The 23,081-nt window shown below is 44.2% G+C and overlaps 1 protein-coding gene across 5 annotated transcripts in view; it reads right to left on the bottom strand.

Moving 5' to 3' along the window:
* TGFBR1 (transforming growth factor beta receptor 1) overlaps positions 1-22,823 on the bottom strand; it is a 67,233-nt gene extending 44,410 nt beyond the window's left edge. For 2 of the 5 annotated variants that reach the window (XM_023629742.2, XM_023629741.2), the window contains exon 1: positions 22,647-22,822. In XM_023629742.2, coding sequence (XP_023485510.1) covers positions 22,647-22,731 — 85 coding nt within the window. In that variant the 5' untranslated portion in view covers positions 22,732-22,822. Of the gene's footprint in view, positions 1-1,074; positions 1,152-22,646 lie in introns of those variants that run through there. The other 3 variants (XM_023629740.2, XM_023629743.2, XM_070250833.1) reach the window with 3 other exon arrangements.
* Positions 22,824-23,081: the final 258 nt, after the last annotated feature.

Below are 23,081 nucleotides of genomic sequence, written 5' to 3'. Positions count from 1 at the left end.
GTCCCACAGCCCTCTCTCCATACCTCAGGACAGCACAAATCAATCTACCTTAGGATAGCACAAATCAATCTACTTATAGTTTGCTATTAAAATGTCTCTCATTGTGGGGCTGGCCCCGTGGCCGAGTGGTTAAGTTCGCGCGCTCCGCTGCAGGCGGCCCAGTGTTTCGTTGGTTCGAATCCTGGGCGTGGACATGGCACTGCCCATCAGACCACACTGAGGCAGCGTCGCACATGCCACAACTGGAAGGACCCACAACGAAGAATACACAACTATGTACCGGCGGGCTTTGGGGAGAAAAAGGAAAAAATAAAATCTTTAAAAAAAAAAAAATGTCTCTCATTGTATTAAGAAGGGCCAAGTTTTATTAAATTTGTTTTGTTTTCCCATCTTTGACTCCTGGGCTCCTAGATGGTGATAAGAAAAATATTTGTTAAAGTAGTGGTTCCCAAACAGGGGGTCACAAATATGAGGGAGAAGGGGAGTCTGAGAACTGTGTACAAATTTTAAAAAATATTTTCACTTAAAAGATAATCTAAAATGAAATTGGAACATAAGTAACCACTATCTAAACAAGTACTGTCAGGAGGCTTCCACAGCTGCTTCTCCAGCTGTGCTAAGACCTCCTACAGGCCAAAGGTCCTCACGGTGCACAGCGTGAGCAAAGGCTTCACAGTAACTGTAATTGAAAGAGTGAAAACCACAGGGAACTTGAATCATCAGAGCGTATGGTGATACAGGCATGGTATATTCACGGTATATTCAGAAGCCAATAGTCTAACAGCCAATACCATACACAAGCTACAAGTATTACACAGGTCCTATCTTTGAGGTAAATCTGAAAAAGTTCATTAGCGATAAATGCGGCTGTAAGTAAGCAATGACAGTTTTCCATTCTCACTTCCAGCCTTAATTGGTTTAGAAAAACATTTAATAAAGATTTCAGCAATGTCACCATGTTAACCTCATCTTCAAGTGAACACAACAGCTGACACCACATAAAACCTGGTATCTGAGGAAGGCTTGCTGGCAAGTGTTCTGGTTAGGTACGAGGTCTGACCATCCTGAACTTACAAACAAGGCCTTGACGTCGTGAACAGCACTCTGCACAACAGCATTTACGGACCCGGCACTGCAGCTTTCAGGCTCACTGCAGTTAAAATACAGAAACAGATTTAAAATGCAATCAGACCTACGGCTATTTTTGCCTACTGTGAAACCTAAACATCATCTGTCACGCTGAATAACTGTATTAATTTGAATTCTGCTAGTTTTGTAGTTGTCTTTGTATTTAATTTGCAGACTTGATTTATAGTTGTAAATGAGCCAAAAACATAAAAGTTTTATATCTAGTTTCATGTCTATACAATTTAAGTAACATTATGAAAAAGACATTTTGCACGTTTCCTTTCAAAGGGGCCATTACATTATGGCAAGTTTGAGAAAGTCAGTGCCAAAGGGCTTCTGTTAACAAGAGTCTTTCAATAAGAACAGATTACTAGACAAATATAAACATCATATAACACAAAAATTAACCAAATAAGGGTTTATTTTCTGCGGGAATTTAAAAATTTTATTTCAGCACTCTAAATCAGAGTCATGATTGAATATAAGATTGCTGTTAAATGTATATGATATAGTAATATAGTTTAGGGTAAAATAAAACAGGAATTAAAAAATTCCCATGAATTCATGTGCTTTAATTACCATTTTTTTAAAATTCAAATTTATTTTATTAATAGATCTGACCCCTCGCTACCTCTCTTTTATTAACTAGGGGTTGTTTTTTAGCTTTTAAATGCACGCACAGGGCACCATCTCTAAAAGCACTATACCCTGATGTGCTCCTCCCACGCCAGAGCCCGAGTTTCATGCCCTACTCTGCTGCATCTTTTAACACCAGCCCAGCCACTCGATTCTTTCACTTAATTCGGCACTTTTTCATCGAGCTCTCTATATGCCAGGTATTATGTGGGCTACGGGGTGCAGGAACGAAGAAGACAAGGCATCTGGACTAAAGGAGTTTGCCAGGGTGGACGAGTAAGACATTAAACAGATCATTAAAATCCAGAGTCTTCGGGAAACTAATCAAAGGGCTTCACCTCTGCCCAGGCAGAAGACAGATCAGGAAAAGCTTCACAGGACAGTCAAGTCAGAACTTCAGAACTTGGAGAATATGTCAACTTGCTAGATGGATGAAGGTGAGAAAGCTATCCTGACAGGGTTTTCCTCCTCAGTAGCAGGATTTCCTCCTTGGTGGCTGGCGTCCCCAAATGTTAATAAGATCATCAGATTTATATACCTATTCAAGATGCTAACCACAATGGCTTCATTTCACCAGTAACATGAACGTTAATACCTTCCTGACCTATTTCAACACCTCATTGAAATCGTCGAACAAGATACTGTACATTAACACATTTTAAAATTATATGAAGATACAGAATTATCGCATACAATAAATGGCATTGTTCCAAACATGGTTTTTATTTGTAGGCCACCAAAGAAAAACACCTCTTTCCAAAAAGACTGCCTAAAATTCCACTAGAGTCCTAAACTGACAGAACCGCATGAAATCTTCATGAGCTGGTTCTGATTCAGTTCTATCATTTTACTAATGAAGAAACCAAAATTTAAGAGTACCAAAATGATTTGCAACAATACTCCACCCAGGTTAGAGCTGGATATGAATTCTCACTATTAATAAACTATATGTGGGCTCTCTTCTGCACTTGCGCCCTATGGTAAGTGACTCCAACCTTTCGAGACTCCCTGGTGGTTCAATAGCACAGCTTCTTGTTTGGATGGACCTCTAGAGCTTGACTGTCCTGCTAGATAGTAAAGGTAAGAACCAGATTCCCTGTTTAGTATCTCTGTCCTACCCTGGCCACCTTTGCTTCCATGCCCCAATCTCTACCGGTGGCCACAGCGTCTTCAACTCTAAGATGCACATTTCCCCCACACTTTAACATTTCTGAAATCTGAATACATTTCACAATCAAGGTCAAAAGAAAATTCCAGCCTCTGGACAGAAAGGTAAGACATGATGTAGTTGTTGCAACCTATGCATGTGCAAACTTGGCTAGGCATGGAAGGTATAATTCATTTAATCATCACTTGAATCATTTGCATTGGTAGCTCTCCTGCAACTAAAATTTAACCTAAGCTTGAGCCCCATTAAAATGTCTTCACAAAGATTTCACTATGATTTAGCACTGCGATGAAACGCTACTGTGTTCACAGAAAATTGCCAGTTCTGTGCCAGGAAATACAATTACTAGCAGTAGAAATTCCCAAAGCCTGCAGAATAAATCACAGAATTTTCAAAGTTTGAAGATGTTGGTGGGATGTGAAGGACGGTCAGAAACCAAACATCTAGCTGTCAAAGGAAGTGACAGCAGTAAAGGGACAGCAGGACCCTTGGGGTTACCATCTTTGCTGTATAATAGTATCGGAGTGATGAATCCTAAATTGAGATTCTGGCTCTTGGTCCCAACAATAAGGGAAATTTCCATCTTTGCCTCATTTCAATGTGCCTGGAGGTCACACATCGAAACACTATTTTTCTCCCTCATGCCAGGGCAACCAAGGGTTGATTCACAAGGCCATATATCTGGCTAGAGAAGTGGAAATGTAGACAGCCTGCGAATAGTACATGGAACACACATTTCTATTAGCGTTGTTGACTAAATAAACATTAGTACCAGAAACCTTGCTTTCCCAGGCCTAGAGCGACAGCGTCTATGCAACTTAGCCCCCGTTTATGCATACACTTCAATACTCTTTTCCTTTCTCAACCCTTATTACTTGGTCTCTCTAGGCTTCCATCACCCATCTTCCCTCCCCGGCCCCCCATCAAGAACTCAACTGAAACACTTTGTTGAGATTCACTAGTAACGCCCTTCGGGCAAATTCAATCTTCTTTCTGAATTTGCTTAGGCTCTGAGACACACTGACACCTCTTTCTTTAAGAGTGGACCTGACACTACACTTCCCCAACCGACTTCCACACTCAGCCCTTTGCTCCCTCTCAGATCTACATCTCTAAACTTCCCGGCCTTGCACCTGTGCTCCCAACTCCTATTGTAACTGCCTTCCAGGAAACACTCTGCCTGACTTGCCTTTTAGCGCAAAGTCAACATTTTCAAACCAAATACAGCAGCATTCCTCTAACAGTGGTATCTGTGATTTTAAAAAAAGCCCCTTGGAATCCTGGAAGAACTCCTAGGTTTCTTCTTGCTGAGACAGCTTAGCAGTGAAAAAGGAAGAGGGGGATGAAGATTCTCTCACAGAGACTGAATTCCAGTCTTTTCACCATCCGACTTTGCTGGTGACGACCCTTCTCTCCCTCACCCTGCCTACTATAGCACAACTATGCCTTCCTACACAGCGAATATTTCCAAATACTACAAACACGCACCAAAATGTAGGGAGAGGGCCTAAGGTGCACATGCCCTTTATTCAGTGTGCTTAGCAGATCACACCACTGCGGCAATGGCGAAGGCAAAAGTCAGAACTTAGAGCAAAGACTTTCCGGTACTGATGTCAACCCCCGTTAACATCTACCGTCTAGTCTGTTCCTCCACTCCAGTTCTCCTGAGTAATCCGCCTCCCTCTGTCCTCTGCACCCCGAACACCATGCGCCCTCTCAAGGAGGCCTGGCTTCTCTTCTCCCTCTTCTGCCTCTGGGGAAAGCATACCACATAGGTTCTTTTCCTCTTTTTTCAAAATATGCTGCATATCTCTGTGAACAAAGCTAAAACCCTGACCACCAGCTCCCCCCAGCCTACTGCCCTGGGTTTTGTTCCTCAAACGCCTCAGCGGTTCTTCTGAACTCCACCCACTTGGGGTTACCCCGAGGCAGTAACATCAAAGTGAGCGCGTCAAAATACCGAGCACCACACAACGTGACAACACGAAAGTAAACTCTCCTCTAGCCCAGGTAACATTTCACTCCCAAATTTTGGGGTTCAAAACAAAAATCTGATTTACCCAGACATTTCTCCAGATAAATTCCATTTACTTCTATCATCTTTAAAACACTTAAGCAGCATCATTTATAATTCAACAGACACCTCCATCTTGGAAGAATGGGGGCACTCCTAAATTCTCAATCACTTGTTTTTCCACAATACCTCCATTTCCTAGTCTCCTAACCTCCACGGAATTGGCAGATACAATGCTAAGTGACATCAGAAAAAACCACACTAAGAATAGGCTGCCTAAATGGCAAAATGAGATTTAATAGGGGCAATTAATACAAAGGCCTTCATTTAGGTTTAAAATAAAATAAACCGCACAAGTACAGGATAATTGCTTAGCAGATTTGGGGAATCTGTTTAACAACAGATTAAAGAGAGTCAACAGCATTTACTGTTAACTGTAGCCATGGCAATGGGGGAGAGAGAGGGAGAACTGGGCACAAAATCTCACAAATGTCCTATATGTAATCGGCAAGTGTTACTTGAATATCAATCTGCCATGTAAATATAAGTCAGAGATTCACAGAATTAATTCAACAAAGTTTGATCTGAAAGGTACCCTAGCTGTGAAGACAAAATCACCGCATTTTATAGACGCAGCAACTGAGTCAATTTATCTTACTCCAATACTAAATCAAATCGTGAGGTCAGGATGTGGTAAATTCTGTTTCACCAAAATTCATTTCCTAACTACAGCTCCTCCCTACAATGGAACTGGCTGCCTCAGAAGGTGATGACTTCTCTGTCATTAGGGATATTTAAGCAGAGGCTTAAGGACCAACAGTCAGAGTTCGTGAAGTAAGGATATCTTGCATTAAATGAAAGGTTGGTCTAAAACTGTACAATACCAAGATTCTGTTATTTTACAAGTTACATCAAATATTAAACATCCATGTTCCATTTTTTGACTAATTCAACTTAACATCTTCAACGTACAGCAATTACAGCAACGCACCTCATTTCACAACTGCTTATTTATCTATTTCCTCCACTAAACTGTGAACGCCTTCAGATCAGAGACTGGTTTAGTGCTTGACGCATCTCTCCATCTCTAGATCCTGGCAAACAGGAGAGATGCAGTATGTGTGTTTCTTGCATAAATATCCAAGGAATATCTCTTTATCATGTGGGTGGTTCCTACCACTAGGGTCCTCAGTAAAATGGCCAAGCAAGCAAATTTTCTCTTTTACCCTTTATTATCTTCATTTTTGAAGTCCTTTCCCCATCTCTCAGTGCTCTCCTTTCAACTATCCAAAATTCCCACTTAGGTACCTCCCTCAAACCCATCTGACGTAAAATATCCCATTGTCCAGAATAACCTCTCTCCCCATCTAAACAGAGGGCAACCCAACACTGCCAAAATTACAAATGAAGGTTTGAGGGTTAAATGAGGTAATATACATAGAATACTCAGCATAGTGCCTGGCACATAATAAAATGCTCAAAAATTCATTTATGCATTCAGTCAGCAAGTATTTATTTAGCACCTACTATGTGCCAGTCCCTGTTCTAGATGCAGGACAGAGACTCAGAGCAGACCTTTATCCAGCTGTGGGAGGCAAGGCTGACACACAATACAAAGTAAACAGTGTGTGCATAAAGCAGCGAAGAGTCACGGTAGCGGGTTCTCTCTCTCCATTCACCGATGCCCATACAGAGTTTTTCAGCAATACGACTTAACAGCGGGAGAACCTCACTGTATTAGCACAAGAGGTACCTACAGGGAAGTATATTTTCAGTTCCAACCGAAATTAACAAACTGGTGGAACACATCCAGCGTGTATATTTATATGTAATGCCCCTCACTAATTAAGAATCACAGCTCATTAACCATAAAATGTTCATGCTGGAAGGAACCTGATACTTACCTGATCCTAACCCCTCATTTTGTGGACAAGGAAACAGAAATGCCCTAGGAGTCACATCAACATAATCTACACTGATTCTAAAAGCACGGAAAGAAAAAAAAGGGATTATTAGATAATCTTTGGTGATCTCCCCCAAGTAGATGACAAAAGACTCAAGCCTTTCCCTCTGTAAGCAAGCATGGCAGCAGGAGACATTGTGACTCAGCAGCACAGATACTGAGGTAGAGTGATGACGCCAAATGAGAGTGGCAGATCATTCTGGGCTAGCGGAATGAAGTATGAAAGAGAACTACGGTAAAGAGAAGGACCTGGGAACCACCCACCAGCTGCCTGAGAGGTAAGGGCAGAGGAGAGTTACCTGGGCCAACAAACAGCACAACCTACCGGAGCCCCAGGTGAAGAAGTGAGCCGACAGCACTGTGTGGTTAGTGATTTTACAAGCAGAGAGTAAGGCCTGAACACCCTTCACCAGACAAGAACAGTATGCACAACCTGTCTAGGAAGACACCTCCACCTTCGGGAGCACAGACGACGAGGACGGGAGCCCTCCTGTCAAGGACTTCACAATGTAACGTAGAGAACATGTCACACATAAAGGGTAATGCAGACCAAGTGCAGAGAGAGCACAGGAAAGGGAGCACCCTCAGAAATGACACCTAAACTGAGGCTTAAGGAAGGCTACAGAAGAAAGGATGGTGGTTCCAGGGAGATGATGAAGGTATTGTACACAGATTGAGGGATAAGGCAGTTAGGCAGTTAAATGTACACAGACCAAATAATCATCTTGATGTAAACAAAAACAAACTGATAAAACAACACTTATTCATGATAAAACAGCAAAGTCACTATACAAAAAAAGTCATCAGCTTTTCTTAAACCAGCAACAAATAGAAAACAAAAACTCAAAAATATATCATATACAAAGGCACCAAAAAAATCAAATACCTAGGAGTAAATCTAACAAAAGACAAGATCTCTACAATGACGCTTCAAAGCGTTACTTACTTGATGGAAACTATGAAGGATAGAAAATAAAATTTCTTTTTTATAAATGGAGGTACATGCCAGCCTCCTCCCTGGGAGATTCACCACTGTAAACATGTCAACATTCTGCAAAGTGATGTGCAGATTCAACAAAACCACATCAAGATCCTACAGGTTTGCACGGGCTGGGGGACTGACAAGCTGATGCTCAAATTTTTAGGGAAAAACGTCCCAAGAATAGCCAAAGCAACCTTGGAAAACAATGCTTTTGGAAGACCCACACTACTAGAGATCCAGTCCCATCATAACATTGTAACAATTAAGACGGTGTGGTTTTGGCCCAAAGACAAACAGACCAACGGAATAGAGATTCCAGACTCTCACATATAGCACTACTTGATGTATGATAAAGGTGACACTGTAGTGCACTGGGAAAAGGAAGATATTAGCAACAAATCGTGCTGGATCAACTGGGCAAAAATGAAAAAGAAATGCATCTCAAACACATCCCCTACCATAATCAAATCAACTCCAGATGGACCGACTGCACATCTCAGTGTGAAAGGTAAAAGACAAAGCCTTTTAGAGGAAAGAAGGGAAAAACATTTCAAGACACTGGGTCCAGAAAAATTAACCAAATAGGATTCAAAAACCACTAACTTTAATGAAACAAAACTCAAGTTGGACTACATTAAAGTTCATCAAAAAGACACCGTTTTTCTTTGCCATTTTGCTATTTGCGTCTTTTTTTTTCTTTTTTAGATTTGCCAAATATTTGTCCCTTTTAATAACGTGTTTGTTTATAAAGAACCAATTTGGGGTTTTATGGATCAAATCTATTTTTCTTAAATTTTTTTCTAAATCCCTATTTTCTTTGTATTACTTAGCTGTTCCTTCTCTAGCTTGATTTTCAATCTTCTTGCTTTCACATTTCCCTTTGGGAACTGTTGTAGCAAACTCCCACTAGTTTTGATACGTAGGGCTCTTGTTGCTGTTCATTTCTAAACGGTTTGTAATTACAACTGTGACTTATTCTTTAACCCAGGGATCATTCAGAATAATCATCTTCTATTTCCAAGTAGATATATTATTTGTTTTGGCTTTTTCTTGATTGTCGTTAACTTCTAATTTGGGTGTTCTTTATAAACCTCCATATCAATTTCCTAGAAAACTCAAGAAGTATTTTAAAAGAATACTGTTCATGATTACAAAATTAGAATACATTAAATCTTTATTATGTTACTCCGATACTGCTTTCTTAATCTACAAGCAGTGAATTTATCAACTTTTTCTTGTGTTTTTAACAGTTCTGGCCTTATATATTTTGATGCTACTTTATTAGTCGAATAAAGATTCATGACATGTCTTGAGAGAGGCTACCACATCAACATAAAATACACCCCTTTGAGGGGCCAGCTGGGTGGCACAGCGGTTAAGTGCACATGTTCTGCTTCGGCTGCCCGGGGTTCGCCAGCCCGGATCCCAGGTGTGGACACGGCACCGCTTGACAAGCCACTGTGGTAGGCGTCCCACATATAAAGTAGAGGAAGATGGGCACGGATGTTAGCTCAGGGCCAGGCTTCCTCAGCAAAAAGAGGAGGATTGGCAGCAGATGTTAGCTCAGGGCTAATCTTTCTCAAAAAAAAAACAAATACACCCCTTTCTTCCCTTTACTCCTTCTGTAGCTTGAATTTTATTTTGTCACATATTAATCTTACCATATCTACCTTTTTGTTTTGTCAGATTTGCGTGTTTCTATTACACTATTTTCAACCTTTGGATGTCACTTTAAGTAGCTCTTGAAAAAAACAGCTAGATCTGCAGGCCCCTCTGTGTATTATTAATGCAATCTAAGAATCTTTTTTTTTTTTTTTCCTGCTTTATCTCCCCAAATCCCCCCAATACAGAGTTGTATATCTTAGTTGCAGGTCCTTCTAGTTGTGGCATGTGGGACGCTGCCTCAATGTGGCCTGACGTGCGGTACCACGTCTGCGCCCAGGATCCGAACCAGCGAAACCCTGGCCACCGAAGCAGAGTGTGTGAACTTAACCGCTCGGCCGTGGGGCCAGCCCCAGAATCTGTCTTTTCAACAGCGGACTTCAATCCTTCATATCTACTAAGAATTCATCACTTACAACCGCCATATATTTAACATTAATTTTTTTAACTCAGATTTTATTTTTATCCCAGTTACATATGTATAGAGTTTAAGGTATCAAACAGTTCTACGAGACTGTTAGCCCCCCAAAAAAGGTAGCAGGTCCCCAACATTCACCCTTCCTATTTCCTGCTCTAAAGGAGCAATCACACTTTCTACACTCAATTGAGTCTCTTGCTGTCTAGCTTTATGTCATTTCCACCCCTCTGCAGAACAAAGAAAAAATTACTGAATTTAGCCAAAAGAAATATGATACCGTTAGAAATCTCCGAGATTCGGTGAACTACACAAGCTTTAATTTCTTGCCCTCCCTAGTCTGAAATGTTCATCCCCTTGTCAAACAATATGTCAAAGCAAGCAGTTCACTTCTGGTTGCCGTCTCCTGGAGGGTGATAGCTAAATCAAACCAACCAGGGAAAAGCCCAGCGAAAATGGAAGGACTTTTATACTATTTTACAATATTCATATTTTTATAAGATTTCTAACCACTGAATCCACAGCATCCCTTGGGGCGTGAGGATGCAAGCATCTAGAGCTGTCTGAACTCCTTCCAGACCTCAAGATCTAGATGTCCAGAGACTTAGCATTAGGACTGTACGGGTGTCAAGTTGCTGGCAGCACTGATGCTAGCACTGTGTTTAGTGAAGAAGGCCTCTAGTAGCAGGACGATTATTCAAAAATAAGGGTCTGACAGGGCTTGATGTTATCTATCCTTCAGAGAATTGAGGATACAGCAGAGACGCTGTACAGAATTATGTAGCATATGTATGTGCAGCACAGAATTATGACATCTAGACACAAGTCAGTAATTAGTAGGCCCTAGCTACAATCTAGAATGGTTCATAGGTGATTATACGCAGTTGCTCCAGGAGACTTTTTTCCCAGTTCCAGGATCTCTAAGCTAAAGTATATGCAAGCCCCCAATTGCTGAGAGCAGCTATTTCCTCAGGGCGCACCATCTGTTTGCAAGGAACAGCTAATTCTGAGCCTGGTGGTCCCTGAAGAGCATCCCCTAAGGTTTCTGCCTGACTCCGAAAACCCAATTTACTGAAACCCTCCCTCCCCTTCTCCCATGATAAGGAAAGGGACGCTGGACCTGACAAGACTTAAAGGACTGATGAGAAAGGGTGGAAGGGCCCTAGCCAAAAGAATATTTAGGTGGCTTTGTTTTTTTAAAAAAAGGATAAAGTGGAAGAAACCACTGTGATCTTGGAGAGAAAGACTACAGGAGAGAAGAAAGACTCCAGCTTATAAACCCATGAAAAACAAGAAGGAAGAGAACAAAAGTAAAATTTACCAAGCGAAGGGAGAAAGCAAAACAAGGGAAAGAAAAAAAACAGCATTTGTTCATAGGAAAGTGATCTACAGTGCTAACTGTGTTAATTGGCTTGTTTGCTTGTGCTTAGGGAATTTCAAATCTGCAATGCACAACTATCATTTGTAATTTCTGTTTTTTAAAAAAAGAGAGGAAAAAGAAAGGAAAAGAAAAGAGAATGTCAAGACCAACCCATGGTCCTCAGTCCCTGGAGAATGTCAAGGGGAGGGCCGAGAATGTGCGCCCAGGATCCCGCAGGGGCTCTGGGCCCCAGGCTGTCTTATTTCCTTGGTGGTAGCAAGTACTGCTGGTCTATCTGTCTACAGAGATGAGAAACGGAAACACACCTAGGGTGAGAAGATCCTGTAGGGTTTTTATCCGCCCCCACCCCCAGCATTTTAACATTGTCAAACATTCAGAAAAACTGACAGAACTGTGAACGCCTACATACCTACCACCTAAGTTCTATAATTGTTACTATTTTGCTATATTGATTTTATCATTATTTATCAAGTCTGCATCTATCTGTCAGGGGTCTGCTTTGAAAGGATTTTAAAGAGGTCGCCCATAAGTTTAGGTGATTTTTAAAAAATGCTTCCCCCTAATGGAGGCGTGGGTCAGAAAAGGGATGCTAAATGAAGTTCTAAGCGAGGAGGGAGCCAGGTTCCTGTTCAGCCATTCGCTGAACTATTATCCTGAAATTATGCTGAAACACCACAGAACTTCTGAGCCCGTTTCCTCGCCCGTAAAATAAAGTGGGCTAAAATGATAACCATGGTCCCCTTAGTCATGGTCCTTTCTAGTCTAAAATGTCTATGAAAAACAATTTTCTTAATAATAACTCTCATGTACTTCGTGTTTTCTATGTGCCAGGAAGCATGCTGCAAGTTTTATGTGTGCAGTCTCACCGAATGCTCAAAGCTCCTTTAACCGTTCTGAGAGCCCGCCTTCACGAAACCAGCAGCTGTTTTCGGCTCTGGCCGTGCTGCCCCTCCCCACCTCCAGTGCTCTCTACCAGCGTCAACTTGACACTGCTTTGGTGGAACTAGCAATCAGAAATTATCTTTCCTCATTGAGAAACATGAGCAAACTCTGGCCCCTGGTTTGTCATTTTTTTCCAAATGTGAAATGAGATAAAATAGCTAAAACTACTTTAACTTGTTTATTTTGGTAAAATAATTACACATAATTATTGTTGAAGGAAATCTACAATACACAATCTTGGTGTTTTTATTTAAATCTGTTGCACATTGAATAACAAAATTAAAATGTCAGTTTTTCAATTGGAGAAAGTACTCAAATCAACAGCCATGTGCTAAACAAAGAGACTCAATTAGAGCACATTATGGTTCGATCTGGGAATGAATACATCAAGCAAAAACAGCCAAAACCCCATACATATATATTGTATGTGTTTGTATAAATAAAAAGCCACAGTTATCGCTGTTCTACGTCTATATTGGTCTTCAGGTTTAACGACCTCCTCCATGTTCAGTGCTCCCAAACATGTCTATTAGTCCTCACTTCAAGTAGAAAACGCCATTTGTTTTCGCTTTGTTCCTTTGGAGCTATTTGTATTTCAATGCATATTTCAAGATCTGATATTGCAGAAATGTAACAGGAAGCCTGCACAAGGTGTCCTGGAACTATAAATATAGACTATTATGTAATCAGCGAGGTTCACACCTAGGCAAGCTACACGGAATGGTTATCCTGAAGCAAGTGAACAGAAATAAGGAGGTTCAGCCCTGCTCGCCAGAACAAGGAAACCCCAGAAGAGGCTTAAAGTAGCTCAGCACCTGCAGAATAAAGCAGGAAAGTGAATCCACTCGAGTCATGGAGAGTGATAAACCCAAATTCTTCACTGTATTACCGGATGCCCCTTATACAAAGACTGCTATCTTGCTGGAGAGCAGGGAGAAACTTCTTTTTCCCAATGAAATCAGCGTGTCTTTAGCCAAAGAACCATGGTAACACATGTGAGTATCTTTTATATGCAACCTACATATATCAGGTCACTCTCTGAGTAAGTGTGGTCTTTCCTAAAGGAAGTCATCATTCCCAATGTCCGTTACCCGGCAAGGCGGCAGCTCTTCAGACAGGAAGCCCAAGCAGACATCCTCTCGGACCTTGCTATCTTGGGCCTGCTGGAAGACAGGTAAACGTCTGGCTCTGGACACTTTTAGTGGCAGTACTCAGATGATGTCTGCCAAATGGAGACAGGCCAGGAGGTAAGGACGTGAGGAAAATGTCTCTGTAAGCCAGGCTGAACAGTTTCATACTGCTCCCTATTCATTATCCTCCAGCATTTACAAAGCTTGATTCAAACGTCCCAGCCTTACACCAGCTGTTCCATCAGCATTAGGGTAAGACTAGTGCATCCACACTTGGGAGCAGAGCCCCCGGGTGAGGAAAGGAAAACGGCAGCAGCAGTGCTGAAGCGAAGCCTCAATACACGTTAAAGAGGAAGCCTGAATAAGACGGCCGGCTGCCAGCCCCAGGAGCCCTCACCATTTGCAGATTCTCCCTGCACTGCAATCTTCGAGTTTGGGGCTCCACAGTACCAAGGAAGGTGGCACCCTCCTCATGAACTCACAGTTAACAGCCAATGAGACCCACGCACACTGCCAGCTTCCCTACTGCCCTCACTGCCAGAAAACTCGGAGCTAACTACTGTGCTCAGCGACTAAAGCTTCCTCAGCTAAAGTTAGAGATGACTGTTCTCTTTCTTTCCCCTTTTACCTGTTCTTCCCTTTCTGATTGTTAGTTTGGGTCTTACTGCACGTATGTTTACTTCAAGCTTCCTAAATTCTTTTCTGGAAAATGGCCAGAGTACAAGCCAAGCAATAAATAAATGTTTGCACTACAATAAGAAAGTTACAAAACAGTGTTCATCTGGAAGCCGTGAATGCTGGGGAGGCTGAGAGCCTGTACGCTGGCTAAAAACAGGGAGCAAGGAAGCTTGGACTACAGAATTCTACAGCAGAAACAGAGCTTGGCGATAACCAATTCCATCCTCCCACCCAACGCAAGCAATTCCTCCTACAGCTTCTCAGACAGCAGACGATCCAGCCTCTGCCTGAGTATTTCCAGCCTTCTAACGCTGCACTTCACGGCAGCTCCCGGAGACAGCAGCTCCTCCTGGGGTGAGTGAAATATGTCTGGGCACCGACCCACCGTGGCTCCTCACTACAGAGACACAGGTTTCCTCCTCCAAAGGACACCCCTGCACTCATTTAAATACATAATCATTCTCACCTGTGGAATATCTGCTGGTATCAGGTTATGTGCTGGGCACTTTATGAACACTACTACACACTAGCTTCACAGCCATCATTTACGTTAGGTGCTATCCTCCTTTGAGAAGTGAGTCCCAGAAAGATACACTGATTAGAATCCAATTCCAGACAAATACGTAGAATTTTTTATCTACTCCCATAAATAAAGATTTTATTAAATTTCAGGCAGCCAAGTCACATGATTTGAATGCCTTCAAAATCAGAAGGAAAACAATCAAGTTAGATCAACCCAAAGAGAAAAATAAAGATGGCCTAGAGATACAACTGCGCCGGTGTTTGGTTCACGGAGAAAAACAGCAGCATGGGAAGTATTTAACAAGACAGCCATCAGGGAGCTTCAGGAGATAGAAAAGGTGACACCTGTAACATCGCAACCATGACCGGAAGCCAGCAGTGTAAATGCGGGCCCCAAACAGGAAATCTCTTCTCCTCTACCTCAGCCAGGAACCAGAGCAGCTTCCCAAGAGGTCAACCACACTGCTGCAGAGAAAGCGGCCCAGCCTGAAGGCCGGCTTTAGCACAGCCAGAACATCTCAAACAATTCCGAACACATTCTTCTTTGGGGCTGGAGGGGGCGGGGGAAACAAGGCACGGACCTGCAAACTGGGAGGGGGAACATCACAGCGAACACAGCGAGGCTCCAGATCTAGGTTAGACGTTCAGGGCCAAAATAACTACTCCACTTAAGACGGCTTTTTAGGGCACTGGAATCCAAAAGAAAAAGAGAATGAAGCAGAAGGTGAATGCTGATAATCATTTCTTTGCCTCGGGCTCTCTCCCATTTCCTACCATGTTTCAGTCTTAGCTCTTTGCTGCCTACTAAACAATCCCACTTGGCTATCCCGCACCTCAAACTCAACAGGCTCAAACCAGTATTCATTTCCCCTCAATCTTTCACTCACTAAATTTCTCACTAGTTAAAGGCATTTTCCAGGTGTAAAAACCCTGGAGCCTTTTTTTTTTTTTTTTTTTTTGCTGAGGAAGATTAGCCCTGAGCTAACATCTGTTCCCAATCTTCCTCTTTTTTCGCTTGAGGAAGATCAGCCCTGAGCTAACATCTGTACCAATCCTCCTCCACTTTATATGTTGGTCACTGCCTCAGCATGGTTGACAAGTGGTGTAAGTCCACGCCCAGGATCCAAATCTGTGAAGCTGGGTCACCAAAGCAGAGTGCACTAAACTTAACCACTATGCCATGAGGCTGGCCCCTGGAGTTGTTCCTTTATTTCGTGGAGTCCTTCTTAATTTTTGTACTCCACCCTTTGACAGACAACAGCTACTGCCATTCAACAAATACTTACTGAGTGCCTAGGAGGCACCGGGCACTTTCTACGCACTTGAGGTACAGTGGTGAACAAAACAAAGATATCTATTTTCATAAGGCTATATTCTAGTAGGAAGGAGAGAGTAAACATAGTAAATAAGTAAATATCATAAGTAAACACAGTATTTCAGAAGGTAGTAAGCGCTACAAAAAAAGAAAAAGCAGAGTAAGATAATGGCAGTTTTTTCCAAAAGAGTGGTCAGTATAAGCCTCGATGAGCAAAGGGGACATCTGAGCAAAGACGTGGACGAGGTGAGGGAGAAAGCCTGCAGACACCTGAGGGAAGAGCACGCAGCCAGGGACACAGCTATGCAAAAACCTGGCCACCAGTGTCTCCGACTTCTTTGTCTCAAGTGTCACCGAGCCGCCTTCCACTCCATTTCTGATGCCATCACACCAACTCCAAATCTCCTAGGCAGCCGCCCTGCTCCACTTCCTCTATGGCACGGTTAGACGCTCTTTTTCCACATTAAAACCATCCAGCTGATTTTCAAGGCCCGTAATTCTCTGAACGCACCCCTTACATCACGAACTTCCACTCCTCCCCTTAATATCCTTGAACCTTAGCACGCTCCTTCTTCACACACATTCTCCCCTGCCTAGAAATGCTTCTCCTCCGCCCCTCATTCACGCTAAACCCTAGCCATCCTGCAGGGCACAGAGATCAAGCCTCACCACCCCCATGAGGAGCCCCTGTGGTTGCTATCATGGAATCTGCACTCAGCACAGTTCCCCAGCATCACATTTCTTGAGAGCGAGTCTGTCTCTTTCTCTGTACTTCTCATTGTGTTGATCACTACTAAAGATCTGCTAAGATTAAATGAGCTATTTTTTCTATACGCTGAAGCTCTTTGCCAACTTAAAAACACTTTTATTAGCTTCGATAAACTACTGAAAGAGACAGAATGGTTAAAGAATGATTTTATTAGACTAAAAAAAAAAATGCATGGGGGGTAGAATGAGCCAAAGTGTTACTAACGAACAGTGATAGCTTTTTTCTTTTCTCTAATTCAAAATTTTAGTTGTTTGCAGGTCTGTGCTTATGTTACTTTGAGATGCAAGGAGTTTGCTATAAATATATATAAATTAATTCAAATAGTGAGTAATCAACTATAATTAGACTCATTGGAGAGATTCAAATTACCTTAAAAAACCAGGTCTGCTCTGACTGCTGCACGCACGAGTAACCTGCAGTTACAAAGAGGCACAGTGTCACTAAGACGAGCTGAAGCAAATTCTCCTGGCGTAAAAAAAAAAAAAGAAAAGAAAAAGAAAACCTTCCTGATGAAGCGACCATAACAAGATATTTACTGCACATGAAGCACTATGATGAGGGGAAAGAGCGCCCACTCTGGGATGCCCAGACGCAGGCTCCACCACCACTAACATGGTGACCTTGGCCTCCTCCTCTGTAAAGTGGAAACAAGTTCTTCTGTTTACAAACTTCCATAGATACAACCAAGTTGCAACCTGAGCAAGATCCTGTCAACTCTGCCTGCCCAGGGGGACGGGGATGGAGTCGATGGTGAGGCACAACCATTTGAGTCTCAGCGGCTGGACTGCTGTCGTCTACAGGGATCTGCTCTATCTGAAGCAGGGTCTTCCTTTTATAAATACATTTATAATTAAAAAACGAAAGACAAAATATTAACATCTTTGGATAATGTTTAAAAAAGCTGAAAAGAATCCTGGGTTAGAGTCAATGTCATCACAGTCTAGAGTGATCTCCTGAGCACTGGTCACCTAGACCTGGGAACAAACAGACTTAAAAAGAGCTTTCTGGAAATTAACTGGTACATAAGTAAGAAGCTTTTGTACCATTATAACAACTACCATCCAGGGCTGGTTCCCAGAACTAAGTAAGACAAAGCAGGCAGAATCCCTGGTACCTTCCTATAGTGTACTCCTTTCAGATTGATAAAATGTTGCAAGGACCACTGAACCTTCAAGAAATGTCAAAGCAACCAATATGTAACCAAAGTTAGAAATCCTCCTTTATAACGTGTACTGCTTTGCCAAAATGAGGGACCAGCTTTACAAAAAGCCAGACCTGATCTATGAAGCTGGACCCATTAAACCAATCAGACTTACTCCACTAGTGTTTGAGAATGTGTTTGTTTAAGGCAAAAAACCCTGCTAGTCAACCAATCCTAAATTCACAGCCAAAAAGGTACCAAAAGAAACCCACCTGCGCTATCTGGGCCCCAACTGTGCAGCTGAAACTGGATCTAAGTCAGAGAGGAAGCAAATCTTAATGTCTATGCAGACTGCTTGGATTTGATTTGAGAAGATTCAGTTAAGAAAGGCATTATATTTTATCCTTAGCATTGGAGTTAGGGAAAGTCAAGACACATCATAAATTTTGAGAAGACTCCAAAAGTTTGCTCAAGCCAGTTCTATGGGACAGAGCATGAAAATCCCTGAGAACCATGCCAGCATCTGCCCTCAATTCCAGAAGCAGGAAGCGAAGATGTGACCCAATCACATGATATCAAACCACAGTCCATCTGTTCAGGGAACTTGCCTTACGTAAGCCAGGACCAGGAAAGAACGGCAAAAGGCACGCAGGCTGTCGACATGTGTGGGGGGCTCCACGGTTTGAGGAGACAAGTCGTCACATCAAAAGGGCCATCCACAGGATAATGGCATTTTCAAAACCCACTTCATTAGACATGAACGTGTCTGATGCAAGACAATGGTACTACAAGAATGGTGTTGAGTTCAGATAACTGTTTCAGCTAGGCCGAGAAGAACATTTCAACAAAGGCCCTCTCCACATGAGAGGCTCTCCCCACAGGAACAAGATTTATCTCCCTCTTGATTTTGATCATGTCAGTTCCCCATTAATTTCAACAACGAAGTAGACCTAAAATTCTAAACCTAACCCTGTACTGCAAGGCCTTTCAAGTACGTCTCATTTTAATTAAACCCAAAACCGTTTCACCATCTTCCAAAGTACTATAAGCCTACTTTTCTCAGTCAATGAGCACTATACCAGGTCCTTTCATGAGCAATATAAAAAAAGATACGGACCTTCTCTTGAGGACTTTAAAACCTATAGTCACTCCCTCTCCCTCCCACCTTCAGAAGTCACTTTTCCTAAGTTCTGTGAAACTCAAGAGAACTTCACTTAGGTAAGTCACTCCACTAACCCTGTTCCTCCCCCGCTCCCAATTCCTTCACATTTTAAAAGGCCATATAGGGCACAAGATTTGGAATCAGAAAATCAAAGTTCCTGTCTGGGTTCTGCCTAACCGTGAGAAATTCCCCTAACTTCTCTGAGTCGTGTTTTCCCAACTGTAAACTGAAGTGACTTACAACTCACCACTAGGATGCCCAGCCCTGGGGGGCATCCCATAATATTATTCTCCCCCACTCACCCCACTTAGATTACCTCTCTGTTTTATTTCCAGTCACATACTATAGTTATTAGAATTGAAAAAAAAATAATAGTGGTTAATACATCCAAACTCCACAGTATAGAAAAAAGACTAACTCTAAAGAGTAACTTGCCAGCCAGTCAATAAAAGCTTTGGTTCCTGCCCTGGGGTAGGCCCAAGGACAGGCAGGGGACGCAGCTTAGAGAGAGAGCGCTTGACACTCATCAAACCCCCATCTCCGTCCTTCTGAATTCCAGCCACCCTTCAAAGTCGGTTCCAGTCCTCAAGAGTCCAGGGAGCCTCCCCCAACCATTTCAGCTCCATCCATCATTTCCCTCCTTGAAGCCTGAGGTCTCTCTGCAGGGCAATAGTAAAAATACTGAACAACTGGTACCACGATGGCAAACCAATCAGAAAGGATGTCTGACTAATCACACACACAAGGCTCAGTGGGAATCGCCGCGTGAACGTCAGTCCAACCTATTATCACCAATACAAAGAGCAACCTCCAACTCCAATAGGACTTTCTCATTTGACCTTGACCAGCTCACGAATTAGGAAACGTAGGTACATCCCCATTTTCTGCATAACTCGAGGTAAAGTCAGGACTCATAACCAAATGTAATAACCAACTGCTTCTATCACCACATCACACAACTTTTCTTGATTATATACACAGAATTATCAATTAATATTGCATAAACTGTACATACAACAGTATAAATACTAAAGGAATGTTCAGTCAAATGGAATTCATTTACTCAACAGGCATTTAAGTGGAAGTGAATACAAACCACAGTGCTAGGTTCTGAGAGCAAAAAGGAAATAAACGGCATGGCTCTTGCCCTCTGGGTACCCATAACATGTTCAAGAGTATAGTTAAATAACAGTGCAAGACGGTAGAAATGGACAGCACAAACTGTAAGTGCTATATGGCTCAGACGAACAGAAAGTTCAGGAACTAAACCAGTACAGCAGGTCGGGTCCGAGAACTTCTCTCCTCATACTCCCAACAGGGGCAAAATTAAGAATGTAGTGAAAGGCTGAAAAGTCACGAGCCAGTGGGAAAACAGAAAGCGCTGGAATTGCGGGTTTGCAGTAGTGAGAAGAGAGCTCTCTGGGTGGATACTCTGAGGCGGCCCTAATCATAAGCTTCAAGGGCTGCTCTGAGCGCCGAACACACATGGGAAATCTCGTAAGCCCTTTGTGGGGGTGGCTGAGGAAGATTAGCTTGGCAGCAGCCTATAGAAAAGCCTAGATGAGAGAAACACTGGAAAGCAACTGGATTTGAGGGATAAGAGGCAGGACTAAACTGATGGCTGCATACAAAGAGAAACATTCAAGAGGCATTACTATAAAGAAGATTTGGGTTTTAGGCATGTTTTCAAAGAAAAAAGTTATGAAATGGCAGAAAGGAAGCAAACAGCATCCTCTCACATGGGTTATATATGCAGACGTAGTGAGACTAAACTGTGTCCCAGGGAGAGGGAACCAATTTCCCTAAAGAATCGATACTGGAGAGAGCAGAAGCTGGGCAGAGAACTACAAAACTGACAACCCAGACAGCAAGGAACAACTGCAAGCTCTTAAAAAAGGAAGCCAAATTAGAAACAAGCATTTGAGCTTCTTCGCAATGTATGAAAAGATGACCTGAAGCATCAGCACAACCAACGACGCCAGGCAGACCAGGTGAGGCAGTCTAGACTTCAGAGTGACAGCACCTGGATCAGCTCCGTATTGTCTGCATGCCACTGTCATGTGTAAGTTCCTCCAGGGCATGGATTGAGCAATCCGTACATCAATTAAGTCGAATACTGTTACTCGAACACCTGAACACTTCGGTGCTAGGCTAGGTGGAAAAGAGTGAACTATGCTATTTAAGAGTGGTGTGGAAATGCTATTTATGTTTCACTCATAACTATACTGATTCTCCCACCTGTCCACACATTTATCTTGCCCCTCTCCTTAGACCAATGTCAAAAATCCACTGTTTCCTCTAATGTAGGCCCAGTGTGAAGGGACTCCATAAATGTACTACGTGTCACAAAGAAGTCAACCTGATTTTCAAATTGTAACGGCAAAACCTAAAAGTGAATAGTAAAGATCAACCGCTCACTGGAGGACTGATAAAGAAAAATGGGCTACGGCAGACACTTAGGTGTATACACTAAGGCGTGTAGGTTTCGGAAACACTGAACCCTGGGTGCAAATCCTAACTCTGGCTCTTAGTATTTGAGTACTTCACTTCTCCGCACTTCAGTTTTCTCATCTGTGAGATGGGGCACATGCCACTAGCCCTGAGGGCTTCCTTGTGAGGATCAGAGAATGTACTTAGGTGTACTTCATGCATCCACATCACAGTAAACTCTCAACAGACAAGAGTTACTAGTAACAACTGGCAAGCTCAGTCTCGACCTTTTTGTTTTTTAAAACATTTGGTATTCATTTCATAAACAGAAACGTACCGGCACTGTATTTTAGTTGCTAACATTAAGGTTCTCTATTTGAGTTTCTAAGATTTCAGTCTGGATGCTAACAAAGTTTTTCGCTCCTCTTTCCACGGGGGTAGGTGAGGACCACGTACCCTGTCCTGATTCAATATTTTGGACAACGGAGCAGACATTCTCCCTTGAAAACCAGCTACACAGACGACTGATTCAAACTACTGTCACTCAAGAAGAAGGACCGTCACTAGCGACGTTCCTTCGAGGAAATAAAGGCGTTTGATCACTTCACAGAGTCGTCCCCATTCAAACTCTCCAAACCCCGCAGAGTGAGCAAACGTTCAAGTTTCTACTACGAAAACAATCTGCAGCCTTCTGGTTCCTGGATCCCCTTCAACACCCCCAGACGCACGAAGGACGCCGCACCCCGCGCATCTTCGTGCCGCCGCCGCCGCCTCACACAAAGCTCCGCAGCCCCCTCCCAGAGCGCCCCGGCCCCAGGCGGCCCCCCTCGGCCGGCGCCCGAGGCTAGCGCGGGGAAGCCCGGCCGCCCGGGAGCCTCCCCGACCCCGGCCCCGCCCGGCCCGGGCCGCGCGCACCCACCGCTCGGGGCGGGGAGCAGCCCGGCCCCGCCGCCCGGCCCGCGCCCCCCGCTCCTCAAGGGCAGCCCCCGCCCCGGACGCCGCGCCCGACGCCCCTCCCCGAGCCGGGAGCGCGGCCGGCCTCCGCGCGGACACACGCCCCCGCCCCGCCCAGCCGCGGCGCGTGGCGGCGGCCCGGCCGGGAGAGCCCCGCGCCGGCCCGGCGCCGCCACCTGCGCCCCCGGCCCGCGCCATGTTTGAGAAAGAGCGGAGGGAGCCAGAGGCCCGGCCGCCGCGCCCGCCGCGCTCACCCGTCGCCCCCGGGGCCAGCGCCGCCGCCGCCGCCAGCGCCAGGAGGAGCAGCCGGGGGCGCGGAGCCGCGGCCGCCGCCTCCATGGTCCCGCCGCCGCCCGTGGCCCGGCCCGGCCCGGCCGCCGCCTCGCCTCGGCAAGCTCGCCTCGCCCCACCTCCCCGCCGCCGCGGCCGCCTCGCTCCGGCCCTTTGTAACTGCGGCGGGGCCGCGCGGCCATTGGCTGCCGGGCTCCCGCCGGCCCCGCCCCCGGCCGTCGGCGAGCGGCCGCGCGCGGCCCAGACCGGAGCCCCGCCCACGGGCCCGCGGGCAGCCAATCCCGAGCCGCGGGCGCCCGGCCTCTGGCCACGCCCCCAGGCCCCCGGGCCGCGCCGCCAGAGCCCGGCCGCAGCCCCAGCCGCTCGCAGCTGGGAGCAGGCCCCGTGCGGTCAGGGTG

The sequence above is a fragment of the Equus caballus genome, chromosome 25 (genome assembly GCF_041296265.1).
Source record: "Equus caballus isolate H_3958 breed thoroughbred chromosome 25, TB-T2T, whole genome shotgun sequence".
NCBI lineage: Eukaryota > Metazoa > Chordata > Mammalia > Perissodactyla > Equidae > Equus > Equus caballus.
The sequence above is the reverse complement of the archived record's forward strand: the minus strand, read 5'-3'. Positions and strand labels throughout refer to the sequence as shown.